Source organism: Geotrypetes seraphini, chromosome 2, assembly GCF_902459505.1.
Source record: "Geotrypetes seraphini chromosome 2, aGeoSer1.1, whole genome shotgun sequence".
Classification (NCBI taxonomy): domain Eukaryota; kingdom Metazoa; phylum Chordata; class Amphibia; order Gymnophiona; family Dermophiidae; genus Geotrypetes; species Geotrypetes seraphini.
Window position 1 is genome coordinate 378,332,194 of NC_047085.1, and position 14,528 is coordinate 378,346,721.

General features: G+C 43.9%; 1 protein-coding gene across 1 annotated transcript in view; it reads left to right on the forward strand.

Moving 5' to 3' along the window:
* The window catches only part of LOC117353985 (dynein heavy chain 5, axonemal-like), a 629,516-nt gene that overhangs the window by 207,348 nt on the left and 407,640 nt on the right, over window positions 1-14,528 (forward strand). Inside the window, exons 38-39 of the mRNA XM_033930650.1 lie at window positions 4,187-4,315; window positions 4,450-4,665. Of these exons, the coding sequence (XP_033786541.1) occupies window positions 4,187-4,315; window positions 4,450-4,665 (345 nt within the window). The remainder of the gene's footprint in view (window positions 1-4,186; window positions 4,316-4,449; window positions 4,666-14,528) is intronic.

Sequence of the window (14,528 nt, forward strand, 5' to 3'; positions counted from 1 at the left end):
TGGTAGATATCTCAGTGTAGACACTTACATGGTGCCTATCTGAAAATTAATTTTTTTAATTGCTTTTTAATAGCACTTTCAATTATTGCGCCAATTAAATCACTTTAAAAAAATTAAGGCCTCCTATTATCAAGCTGCATTAGGGATTTTTATCATTGGCTGCTGTGGTAAAAGCTCCGATGCTCATAGGAATTCAGTGAGCGTCAGAGCTTTTACCATGGTGGCCTGCAATAAAAGCCCCTAACGCAACTTGATAAAAGTGGGCCTAAATTAGGGAGGCTAACTCCCTACCGGCAGGTGCCAATTTGTGAAGTTTGAAAAAATTTTATTTTGAGCCTATGGTTGGTTTTCTGAAATATAATGTAAGCAGCTGGCATGATCACATAAATTCTGATATGAAAAAGCTTCATTGCACTCAGTTTTGTAAAAATTGGATTTTTAAGTGATATATTTAGGGTCAGCAGTCTGATGAGTGCCAAGGGGTGTTGTCGGACCTCTCCATGCACACAAGTTAGTCCAACTGGTTTGCTATAGTTTATCTGGGACTGGTCCAGTAGGTATCTTCTGATTAGGGTCTTCATGTTTCCCAAATCGATGAGAGCCAGCTAGGCCTTCCCTCTCAGGTGGACCTCGATAATCCCAGTGGAACTCGGGAGTGGGGCCTTTTCCACTATATTACAAATGTGCCCGATAAAGTTCACATCCATCTCTTCTTGGGCAGTTCCTGGACAATCCCTGGTGAAGTGTCCTCAGGACCCACATGCAAAGCAAACTGGTGGCTGGGTTTCCATTCCCTGTCCCTTGCGAGGCTGTAGCATTCGAGGGCTTGCCAACCTTCCTGGGGCTGTTCTTGGAGAAGCTGGATAAATTTGGTTGGAGTTGGCCCCCCTTTGTCTGAACTCCAGCAGCTTTCAAGGGCTGAGGCTAGAGCCTGGGGTTTGGAACCTTTGCTGTCCCGTTAATCTGAAATTTTGCCTTCCTCCTGGATTCCCAGAGGCTTGGACATCATGAGTTTCTTTGGGGTCCAGCTGCGCTTGATAATAAGCTTTGGCTGCCTTTTCTACGCTCTCTGGATTTATGTCGGGTGCCACCGTATCCATTGTTGCATAGGTTGAGGCAGGCCCTCCAGGAACTGTCCCAGGAGAATCTCCTGGGCCACTTGAAATCCGGTCTTCTCCTTGGGCTGAAGCCATCTCCACCCTAGCTCTTTGAGTCTAAAAAAGAAACTGCCCTGGGTCTCGCTGTCTGGGCATCTCATCCCCTTGTCGGGCCATCTCCCTCCCTTCCCCTCACCTTTGCAGCACTTTCTCAAACCAGTTTTCACTCTCAGAGGGGCCCTGATGCAGTAGCCATTTTCATTAGTTGCACGTGCACAGCTGCCCCAAAGCTTCTCTTCTGATGCAATCTGCAGAAACCGGATGTTGCATCAGAGGAGAAGGTTCAGGGCAGCCGGGTGTAACTAGTGAGAACAGCTTCCCAGTCAGGGCTCATCTGAGAAAGAGAACTTTGGCTTTGGAAAGCATCCGTGAAGGTGAGGGGAAGGGAGGGACATGGCCCGATAAGGGGAAGAGGCTGAGTGGTGCTTTAGGTTTATTGTGTGGAGAAGGAGGGGACAGATGCTGAATAGAAGTGTATGTGGTGGGGGGATGGGGAGAGAGGGGGACAGATGCTGAATGGAAGTGTGGGGGTGAGGGTAGCAGACACTGGAAGTAGGGGGGGGGTGAGAAAGTGGGGCAGACACTGAATGGAAGGGGGTAAGAGAAGGGAGCAGATGTTGGAAGGAAGTGGGAAAGAGAGCAAAAAAAGGGCACATGCTGGATTGGGGAAGAGAATAGAGTTAAGATACTGGAAGGGATGAGGGAAAGAGGTGGCAAGCAATGAAAGAGGGAAATTGATGACTGTAAGAAAGAATTTAGAGGCAGAAAATAAATTGATAAGGAAGACCAGGGAAGAAAAGGAGAAAGGAAGAGGAGAGAGAGATGCTAGAGCATGGGGGAAGGGGAGAAGACAGATACCAAATACGGGGGGAGGAAAGGAGGAAGGAGACAGATTCCAGATCTGAAGGAAAGGAGGAGAGATACTAAAATCTGCTGGGAGGGAGGGAGAGATGGAAGGGAAGAAGACAGATGCCACACCATGGGGGGAGTAACAGGAAGTAGATAGATGCCAGAACAATGGGGGGAGGAAGAGATGGAAGGGATAGGCAGAAAGTTTCTGAAAGAGGCATAGAAAGAGAGCAGATGCCATATGGAAGAGGCAAAGAGAGGGCAGACAGTGGATGGAAGGAAGAGAATGATAAGATGAGGAAAACAGAAACCAGACAACAAAGGTAGAAAACAAAATTCTATTTCTTTTATTAATTTCTTTTTGCTTTAGGATAAAGTATTATTGTAGCTGTGTTGATAAACATTTATAAATAGAAAATGGAAATAAGGTGATCCTTTTTATTGGGCTAATTTTAATACATTATTTTACCTAATTCAGAGACCATAACTCCTTTCCTCAGTTCAGGACAGGGATTCCATAACAGCAGTATAGTTTACTGACCTGAAGAAAGAGGTTTTAACCTCTGAAAGCTAATTAAGAAATGTATTAGTTCAATAAAATGGCAGGCACTAAATTTTTTTCCTGCCATACCCCATGCCTCCTACCCAAATGCAAAATATAAATTGGTGGGCTTCCTAAAGCTCTGTAGGCTGAAGATCTCTTCTTCCAGGAATGAAAGGGGGTTGTATAGAAGAAAAACTATACACTGGCACTGGTATGGTAATCTTTGTTGTTTGTTTTGAATTTCAAAATAAAAGAAAAAAAATAAATCAAGTGGAAATAAAGAAGTAAATAAGAAAACAGGTAAATAAATGGGGGCGAGGCAGGGGGCGGGGTGGGGCAGGGTGTCCAGTGTACTTGTATGCCTAGGGGGCATTTGAATAATTAATCCTGCCCTGATTGCAGCTGGGACATGTGTAAGTGGGAGCCTTTACCCATTTCTGCCTGTTTTCTACCCATGCTATGCCATTTACATGCACCGTTGCAGAATAGCACTTAGGTGCCCTGCTGACAATGGTGTGGGTAAATGCACACTTACATGCATTGATGCTAGTAATCTATATATTTACCCATGCAAGGGGCATACAAAAGTGGATGCCTGATTATATGTAGAGTTGAAGTGGAGGAGTAGCTTAGTGGTTAGTGCAATGGCCTGAGAATCTGGGGGGAATTGAGTTCAATTCCCATTACACCTCCTTGTGACTCTGGGTAAGTCACTTAACCCTCCATTGCCCCAGGTACAAAATAAGTACCTGTATGCACTCATAATATGTAAACCGCTTTGATTGTAAGCACAGAAAGGCAGTATATCAAGTTCCATCCCCTTTCCCTCTTTATTGATAGCATTAGGCTGCTATTCCCTCTAATCGGCCCCACTCTGCATATAATCCGGGGTTCTCAACCCAGTCCTTGTGGCACACCCAGCCAGTCAGGGTTTTAGGATAACCACAATGAACATGCATGAGATAAGACTAGCTCGCACTGCTTCCTTGGTATGCAAATCTATCTCATGCATATTCACTGTGGATATCAAATTTCAAGTTTATTAAAAATTTGATTTGATCACTTAGCAGATTTCTAAGCAATGTACAATGCCTTAAAATTGGAGATAATACATACAGCATATTTCAACACAACACTAACACGACTTGGACAAACACACAGATCAAGGTAAGGACGGGAAAGAACTACAATAGTTACAGGACAGAAGAACATGAAAGGTGAAAACACTAGGGGGGGATGTCCTTATAGGAAGCAAGAAAAACTGACTGCCTGGGTGTGCCCTGAGGACTGGGTTGAGAAGCACTGCATATAGAGAAGGGGCAGAGGGAGAATGGTGCAAAGGCACTAGATAGAGATGATATGCAGCTGCTATCCAAATAAGGTATATATTTAGATTACTGTTGCTGAATGGTAAGCCTAAACCACGCATAAGCAGCATTGACCAAATTACGTATCCTGTATAGTCATCACATTGACTGTATGTGTGGTGGTGCTGAATTTACATATTAATTTAATTTCAGGCTTTGGCATTTAATGCAGTGACCACCACCAACAATTAGCCTCTTTATGTTTCACCTATATAGGAGAGCAGAACTACGCAATGAATGTCATATCTTTTTTCTTTTTCCTGATTTAGGCACATTTACTGAGTCTTTTTGACAATGTAAACAAAGTAGGGTTCCACGAAAAAAATTATGACCAGATTCTGCACTTTGAATCCCAAGAAGGCGAGAAGGTGAACCTTATCGAGCCCATTAATGCACAGGTAGTGTCAGAATATTTCATGCTCTCTTTCATTGCTTTTCAAGAACTCTGTTCTGCTCTTTAAAATCTGGTCCAAATAAACTAATTTTTAGCTTCCGATTTCTGTTTTAAAAATATTTTTTTCCACTCTTGTAGGGGAATGTGGAAATCTGGTTAGGACATCTGCTGAATGGGGTTAAGAAAACACTTCACACTATAATTAGGCAAGCATCCATTGCCATTAGTGATTCAGGCTTCAAACTCTATGAATTTCAGGCCATGTTTCCTGCACAGATAGGCCTGCTGGGAATTCAAATGATCTGGACCAGGGATGCACAGGATGCTTTAAACAATGCCAAAACTGACAAAAAGGTATGATTTTATTGTTGAATAGAGGTTAATTGAAATCAGTGAACCGATACAAGACATTGTATTTAACAACAGAAGAAAAACATCAGTACAATATTTTCTGAATTTAAAAAAACATATAGCCCCTGTACTTGCTAGAATGTAGCAAGGTTTTACAGTTACTGCATGACAATTGCCAAAATTAATGTGCAATAACTGAAGAATTTCTGCATTAACTGCTGGAGGCATTCCCAGCATTAAACACTGAAAATAGTCATTACTTTGCATTAGTTGCATGCTACAGTACATAATGCAGGATGCAGTTGGATAGGACAACTGTGCTAACTATAAAGTGCAATCCCTACCCATTTCATGCCCATTCCATTGCCCATAATTTTAATTTCTGTCAGTTTTTTTTTTTAGTATGGAAGCTAACAAGCTGACTAAGCTGTGCTAATAGAATGCTTGTTATTTTCCAAATAATGCATGTTTATCACAAAAACATGTGTTATTTGCCCTTAATACATGATTTGAAATGCAATTCATGTTATCTAGTTATGAGATGCAAAGAATACAAATGTATGTAAATAGTTATTATTATGCAAAATGAATAGCACAGTTTGCTTGAAATCTCACAAGCTGTTATTCATGCAATGAAGGTCACCTGGAAGCATTGTGCTGTAAATGTGATACCAATTTAGAATAGTGCATTGCAAAATAATTCTCAATCCGTTTTAGTGTACTATGGTATTATACATTGGCTTGCTAAAGAACACATAGTAGGTCATTTTGAGTGTTTGTCAGGAAATGATAGTGTAGAAGTGGAAGGGGAATTGGACCTATCACTGTATATGCTTATGTTAATGATGGTTTGGGAATGAGACTGATTTTTTTCAGTACCTGCTGTACCTACTTATAGGTGACACCTACAGGCTTGAAAGCTATTGTAGTGGTGCACAGTGAGGTACAGTTGGTTTGTTTCTCTTCCTGGAGGGCTCACAATACTATATAAAGGGGTTACAGTGATAGTTGTACCTGGGACTTTTTATGTCATGAGCACTGCATCCTAGACTATCCCACTGCTCTACTAACATTGACTCCACAACCTACTGTGCAGATCTTAGTGGACTTCTTCCAAAATAAGATTTTAAAAGTACAATCAGAATTTGTTTTTTTAAAAAGAAGCTACTGTCACTGCTCCTATATCTCTCAAACCAAATCATACACCTCCAGAATCGAACCCAGCAAACCAAATTTGGAGCACCTTCCAGCCTTTATCCCAAACAACCACTGTTACTCTCTTGAAAAAACTATCCACTTGCAGATGTGTACTTGAGTGATGCCCCAACTGTCTACTCACAGAGCTCCTGACCACATCATAGAATGGCTGGCAAAACTCAAACAATCTTCACCATAGCAACTACATCCCAAATGGGGCACATTACTCTCACGCTGATCCCCAAAGCCCAGAACATAGACCTCTCTAATCCCTCCAATTACAGACCCATAGCTAGAATCGCAATACTAACCAAACTTCTTGAAATGCATATCAGCAAATAACGCTCCACCTACATTGAAGATCACTCTTGCCTCCATCCCACTCAATTTGAATTCCGCTCATATCACAGCACAGAGGTCCTGTTATTGATGTCAGCCACCAAACTCAAACAATACTTGAGCGTCGACCGCTCTTCCTCTTTCAATTTGATATATCCACCGCCTTTGACTCCGTCAGCCGCCAACTGTTACTAGCCAAACTCAACGTTCTTTATTTGTCAGGTCCTGTTCTTATATACATTACAGAAAGTTACTGAAATCAGTCTTGTATGTAAAATTTTTAGAGAATTGAATTGATTGATGTCTACTTTGTAGTTCACTGTGAATGTCCAGTTTTCTATTTTTGTGAACCGCATCGAGCCGCGCACTTTTGCGGTCTAGAAATGTAATGTAATGAAATAGGCATTGGAGGAACCATCCTGAACTGGTTCAAAGACTTCCTACAAAACAGACAATATCTTTTCTACAAAGATGAAGTGTTTTCAAAAAACTGGCAAGCATTCTGTGGCATAGCACAAGGATCACCATTATCACCGACCCTCTATAACCTTTTCATAAGCTCATTAGGCCATATCAAATTCAACAACAATGAATGCATATTTTCATATGCAGGTGACATTATTCTACTCATACCAATTAATGTGTCTCTAATAACACAACGCTGATAATATCAAATGGAATAGACAAAATACAGACCTAGCCTGCATCCAAAAAAACGGACAAAACCAAAGCTCTATGGTTTCGTAATGCTGTACACATGGTTCCTCCTGCTGTAACTCTAACCTCAGGATCCACAATGGATATCAACAAGATGTCCAAGGTTCTTGGAGTCATGCTTGACTTCCCCCTATCATACGAATCTCAAGTATTGTCACCTGCCGGGGCCGCAAGAAGACTGCAGGGGACCAGCGACAGGTAGCAGCACGGACCCTGGCGTGACTCCCAAGGAGGAAGACCCTATAAAGCCAATACAGAGTTCTTTGGTTTGAGAACCCTCCCCCCCCCCAAATGCTTCAGACCATTGCAATTCCTTTTTAATCCACAGTTCAGGCAAAAACAAACATCAACAGGATTTCTGCACTGACTGCTATTCAGTTTCAATAGTTTCTCAGTAAAAAAAACCAAAAAACACCAAAAACTATTTCACTGGCTTTTACACCAATAATCAACAGTTCACAGTAGCCAGTTTGTATTCCCAAAAAAAACCTCAAGCACTTCTCCCAGGTAAGTAACACAGAGTTCAGGATAAGGTGCTGGGCAGCTTTATACAGTCCCAAACAAGGAAAGAGAGTGGTGGAGAACTGGAATGCTCTTCCGGAATCTGTTATAGGGGAAAACACCCTCCTGGGATTCAGGACAAGGCTAGATAAGTTTCTGCTGAACCAGAATGTATGCAGGTGAGGCTGGTCTCGGTTAGGGCACTGGTCTTTGATCTGGGGGCCGCCGCGTGAGCGGACTGTTGGGCGCGATGGACTACTGATCTGAGCCAGCAGCGGCAATTCTTATATTTTTATGTTCATATCCAACAATTCCACCACTTCTTTATAGAGACCTGGGCTTTCAATAACTCAGTCCTTCTCTTCACCAGGCTTTTGCAGTTTCCAAAAAGACTCATAGAAACACAGTATTCTTTCTCGCATTACAGTTCAATACTATTGCCTCGCTAGGACATGGGAACTCTGGGTTCACTCTAACAAAAAGCTTTTAACAAGCACCCTCAAAATCTCTACCCAAGATATTCAGTGAACCATGCCCCACAATTCTGGAACTCACTTTGTTGCCATAATCAACCTCAGTTCCAAGGCAATAGGAAAAAAACCCCACCAGCTTTCTTCTCTCACTGCTCAGTTCCAGCTGGTGCACAGCAAATCAATCAGGGCTGTGCACAATCCTATTACTGCTCCAGCCCAGTCCCCACTCTGTGCAACAAAAATGAAACTTCTCCAATACAGTTCTTGGTAGCTACTTCATTTAGCAAACTGTCCCAACATAAATAGCCAAAAAGGGAAAATAAATCACTGGCAAGAAACTGCCAAATTCACATCCATTTGTTCTGGGTCAGCTCCAGGCATTTCAAACGCTGCTATTTCCATACTTTCTTCTGGGGCTCCAGCTCTGGAGTACTCTGAGATTCAGGGCCTTCCCACTCCGTTGGCTCCTGCTTGGTGCCTTGTCCTTGTCTGGCCAGAAAAGTCCTATCTGCTGGTGCTTCACACTCTTTGAGAACTGTTTTAAACTGTTAAAGCCACGCTGGGGCACAGGTTTGTATGCTCTCTGGCTCCCTCTCAGTTCACTGGGCATATTACAGTGTGGGAACTGACTGCACTTTCTATAGGAACTTGCTCTTCCCACAGGTTCTGGGTCAGAGTCAAGCTCATTTCCTTCAGCATAGGCAGCCCTGACTTCTGCAGCCTCTGAGGCTGTCACAGTATCTAACCTAAGGAAGAAAACCACCTATAATATGAGAAGACTAAGACTTTTCAGATCCTTTTTTCAAGCGTGCCTCTTTGCCGTACTGATGCAAATACTTATACTATCCCAACTGGATTAATACAATTCCTTCTATGCCGATCTAAACTCTACTCTCCTAAACAAACTACAGATGATTCAAAACATGGTGGTCAGACTAATATTAAAACAAAAAAAAAATTGACTCTGTCTCATCTTTCTATAAGAATTTACACTGGCTGCCTGTCAAAACTCATATCACTTTCAAAGTATCTTGCATAATGTTCCAAATCTTATACGTGAAAACCACTAAACTGCTCATAAACTTGTTTGTCAATGCCTGGTCTACATCAACCAGAAAACTGAAATCATTTCAACAGCTCCTCTCATCTCCCAAAGGGGTTAAATAGAAACACATATTCAACTTGCTCTTCACATATCTTGACACCAAGACCTGGCACAAGATGGAAACATTCTACAACAGATTCCCCCCAAAATTAAAAGCTCTGTTCTTTGAAAGCATACACACTGTAGACAACTAACTTGAAATACTTCATGTCACTAAATCCCACACTCAAGTGCTATACTAGTACAGACATAGACCCTCCATTCTCTCTTCCCTATTACTCCATTCAAATTCTGCCTTCCTCAAACTGCTATAATGTAGCATATACTGTAAATTCTGTAATTCAGTTAGATACAGTTGATGTTTTTCTGTTCTTGAAGGGCTCACAATACCACTTACTATATAAAGGAATTACAGTAGAACATAAGAACATAAGCAATGCCTCTGCTGGGTCAGACCAGAGGTCCATTGTGCCCAGCAGTCCGCTCATGCGGCGGCCCATCAGGTCTAGGACCTGTATAGTAGTTCTCTATCTATACCCTTCAATCCCCTTTTCCTTCAGAAAATCATCCAATCCCTTCTTGAACCCCAATATCATACTCTGTCCTATCATATCTTCTGGAAGTGCGTTCCAGGTGTCCACCACCCTTTGGGTGAAGAAGAACTTCCTAGAATTGGTTCTGAATCTGTCCCCTCTTAATTTTTCCGAATGCCCTCTCATTCTTGTAGTTTTCAAAAGTTTGAAGAAACTGTCCCTCTCCACTTTCTCTATGCCCTTCATGATCTTGTAAGTCTCTATCATGTCCCCTCTAAGCCTCCGTTTCTCCAGGGAAAAGAGCCCCAGTCTCTCTAATCTTTCAGCATATGAAAGGTTTTCTATACTCTTTATCAGTCGTGTTGCTCTCCTCTGCACCCTCTCGAGTATCGCCATATCCTTTTGTAGGTACGGCGACCAGTATTGGACACAGTACTCCAGATGCGGGCACACCATCACCCGATGCAACGGCAGAATAACATCCTTCGTTTTGGTTGTTATACCTTTCTTAATAATACCTAGCATGTTGTTCGCCTTCTTTGAGGCCGCTGTGCACTGTGCCGATGGTTTCATCGTTTTATCAACCAGTACCCCCAAGTCCTTCTCTAGGCTATTTTCACCCATTACCAGCCCTCCCATTGTATAGCTGTACATCGGGTTTCTGTTTCTTACATGCAAGACTTTACATTTCTCTACATTAAAATTCATCTGCCATTTTTTTGCCCACTCTCTCAGTTTGTTCAGGTCCCTTTGTAAATCTTCACAGTCCTTTGTAGTCCTAACCCCACTAAAAAGTTTTGTTTCATCTGCAAATTTTATAACCTCGCACTTCGTCCCTGTTTCTAGGTCATTGATAAATACATTGAACAACAGCGGTCTGAGTACCGACCCCTGGGATACACCACTCGTGACCCTTCTCCAGTCCGAGTAGTGTCCCTTCACTCCTACCCTTTGCTTCCTACCCGCCAACCAATTTTTGATCCATCTATATACATCTCCTTCCACCCCATGGTTCTTCAGTTTCCGTAGTAGACGTTCATGGGGTACCTTATCAAAGGCTTTTTGGAAATCCAAGTATACGATGTCTATGGGGGCCCCTTCGTCCATTTGTTTGTTAATTCCTTTGAAGAAGTGCAGTAAGTTTGTTAGGCACGGTCTTCCCTTGCAGAAGCCATGGCTTGTTTTCATCAGTTTATTCCTTTCTAGATGCTCATCGATGCTGTCTTTTATCAGCGCTTCCGCCATCTTCCCCGAAACCGAAGTCAAACTTACCGGTCTGTAGTTCCCCGGGTCACTCTTCAGGTACGTAAAGGGAAAGCAACCAGCGAGGGAGGAAGTGGGGCCCTTGGATGATGGGGATAGAAAGGGAGTAGTGAGGGAGGAAAAAGAAATAGCTGACAAGTTAAATGACTTCTTTACGTCGGTCTTCACGAGGGAGGACACATCCAACATTCCGGAACCAGAGGAAATAGAAAATGGAGATCAAGATAGCAAGCTGGTCCAATTAGAGGTGAGCCAGGAGGATGTCCTCAGGCAGATAGACAAGCTAAAGAGCGACAAGTCGCCAGGTCCGGATGGCATTCACCCAAGGGTGCTCAAGGAATTAAGGAATGAAATAGCAGAGACACTTCAGCAAATATGCAACCTATCCCTAAAAACTGGAGAGATCCCGGCGGACTGGAAATTAGCTAATGTCACGCCCATCTTCAAGAAGGGTTCGAGGGGCGACCCGGGAAACTATAGGCCGGTAAGCCTCACATCGGTCCCGGGAAAGATGATGGAGGCACTGATTAAGGACAGCATCTGTGACCATATCGAAAAAAATGGACAGCTAAGGTCGAGCCAGCATGGGTTCTGCAAGGGTAGGTCGTGCCTCACAAACTTGTTGTACTTCTTTGAGGGGGTAAATAACCAGGTGGACAAAGGTGAACCCATAGACATAATTTACCTAGACTTCCAGAAAGCCTTCGATAAGGTACCACATGAGCGGTTGCTCAGGAAGCTATGGAATCATGGAGTGCACGGGGAGGTCCACCGATGGATCAAAAACTGGCTGGCAGACAGGAAGCAGAGGGTTGGTGTAAAGGGCCATTACTCGGACTGGCAAGGGGTCACGAGCGGGGTTCCTCAAGGATCGGTGCTGGGACCGCTCCTGTTTAACATATTCATTGACGACCTGGAGGCGGGAACAAAATGCGAGGTCATCAAATTCGCAGATGACACCAAACTATTCAGCAAGGTTGAAACCACGGTTGACTGCGAGAATCTCCAAAGGGATCTTACGACATTGGAAGAATGGGCGAATAAGTGGCAAATGAGCTTCAATGTAGGGAAATGCAAGGTCATGCATATAGGGAGAAGGAACCCGATGTTCACGTACAAAATGGGGGGATCAATGCTAGGGGTCAGTAATCTGGAAAGAGACTTGGGAGTGATGGTAGACACGACATTGAAGGCGTCGGCACAATGCGCCACAGCCTCGAGGAAAGCAAACCAAATGTTAGGTATCATTAAGAAGGGTATCTCGACCAGAACGAAGGAAGTCATCCTGCCACTGTACTGGGCTATGGTGCGCCCGCATCTGGAATACTGTGTACAGTACTGGTCAACGTACCTCAAAAAGGACATGGCAATGCTTGAGGGAGTCCAGAGAAGAGCAACTAAACTGATTAAGGGTATGGAAAACCTTACATACACTGACAGACTGAAGAAGCTGGGGCTGTTCTCCCTGGAAAAGCGGAGACTCAGAGGAGATATGATAGAGACCTTCAAGATCCTGAGGGGCATCGAAAAGGTTGACAAAGACAGATTTTTCAATTTGAAAGAAACCACAAGAACAAGGGGTCACTCGATGAAATTGAAGGGGGACAGGTTTAAAACAAACGCAAGGAAGTACTTTTTCACACAGAGGGTGGTGGACACATGGAACACCCTTCCGGAGGCCGTGATAAGAAATAGCACAGTACAGGGTTTCAAGGATGACCTGGATAGGTTCCTGGAAGACAAAGGGATTGAGGGGTACAGATAAGAGCAGTGGAAGGTTTAGAGATAAGTGTAGAGGTAGGCAATAAAATTAGTCAGGGACCGCTGACCAGGCAATATGCCTGATGGGCCGCCGCGTGAGCGGACCGCTGGGCTGGATGGACCTCTGGTCTGCCCCGGCGGAGGCGACTACTTATGTACTTATGTACTTATGTACCTCTCAATCCTTTTTTAAAGATGGGCGTAACATTTGCTATCTTCCAGTCTTCCAGGATCACGCCTGTTTTCAGGGATAGATTATAAACCTGCTGTAGAAGTTCCGCTATTTCCTCCTTTAGTTCTTTCAGTACCCTAGGGTGGATTCTGTCCGAGCCCAGAGATTTGTCAGTTTTTAATCTATCTATCTGCTTGAGTACGTCTTCGAGGCTTACCTCTATGGATATTAATTTTTCTGTTTGATCTCCTTTGAAGATTTTTTTCAGGTTCCGGCACGTTGGATATGTTCTCTCTTGTAAATACTGACGAAAAGAACATATTTACAGTGATAGTTGTACCTGGGGCTTTTTATGTGATGTGTACTGCAGTGCCCCCTAGGCTACCCCACTGCTCTACTGGGATATCTGTTTGGCCAGTCTACTGAAAATCCTGGCCCTATACATCCCAATGGCTTTTTGTGTGCTTTTCTCTAGGACTTTTTTTAAAATTTGAAAATAGTATCTAAAAAAGTTGCACTACGCACAAAAACATCTAGAAAATGGCAATATTTGAAATAAAAAATATACATTTTTCTGGTTCAAAAATTGCTCTTGACTGTTTCTCTCCATCAGTGGGATCCCTGGTGTGCTAGGGGGCATCCCCGTCGCGCTAGCTCCCGCCACCGCTGTACTGCTTCCTGACCCGGAGGCTGACTTACTCCCTTCCTGAATGCCCAGGAGCCTCTGGTGGATTGCTTGCGTACCATGCTGCTCCAACTGCCTCCTCAGAACCGCCATCAGCTCATCCAGTTCATGTTTTGCCTGCCTCGCCGAGGTGTCCCTACGTGTGGGCGCCATCTTGGACCTCTTCGGTGACCACTTCGGAGCACCTGCGCTCAGCGCAGCCGCTGGACTGGCTCATGCTGCTTGCTTGCCTGCGGCCTGTCTGGACATCTTCTTGCACTGTGAAGGCATATTTTCTACTACAAAAACCAAACATACATTTGTTAATACCGAAAGAACCCCGCCAATACACACCGGCCACCATGCACCTCGTCTCGTTCCTCCCTGTCCTGCTCTCCCCCCCACACACAATTTTTGAGACACCCACCATCCACAGTCTAACTTCTATTCTTCGAAAGCTGTGGCATAAAGGCTTCTTAGTTTGATAAACATAGTACGATTGTACAGAGCAAGGCTATAAACAAAACTGGAAAGGCATAAAGCCATGGCATAAAGGCTTCTTGGTGTGATAAACATAGTACAGTGGTTTCTTGGTTTACGAGCATAATTTGTTCCAAAAGCATGCTCATAAGCCAAAAGCAAGCTCGTAAGTTCCCATAGGCCATAATGCAAACTCAGAAGATTGGATCCAAGATGGCTGCACTATCTGATTGCCGATCGGACACCTGAGAGTGCCTTCCTTACTTTTCAAGAATGCCAAAAAGAAGAGGCAAGAGCATTGGTGGTGCCTCCCAGCGCTTGGTACCTACGATTATTACAGTTGAGGACATTTTCAGATGCCTCCAAAGCGAGCAGGCTGGTTCGGGGAATTGCCCGTTGGGAGCGTCAGCAGAGAGGAGTGCTTCGACGGATACCCCCAGGCTGGATGTCACATTGAGCCCCGACATCAGGACGCCTCCCCTTCAGCCATTGCTGCTGGAAGCCAGCTCTCCACGAGAGGAGAGTATGTCCGACGAGACAGTGTTCTCCCCTCGAGAGGCCAGCGTATCGGAGGGCTTGCTACAGGGAACAACTCCAAAGAATTTTTTTATTTTGGAAGAATCAGCGATCAGGACAACCTTATCTAAGGAGGAACAAGGCA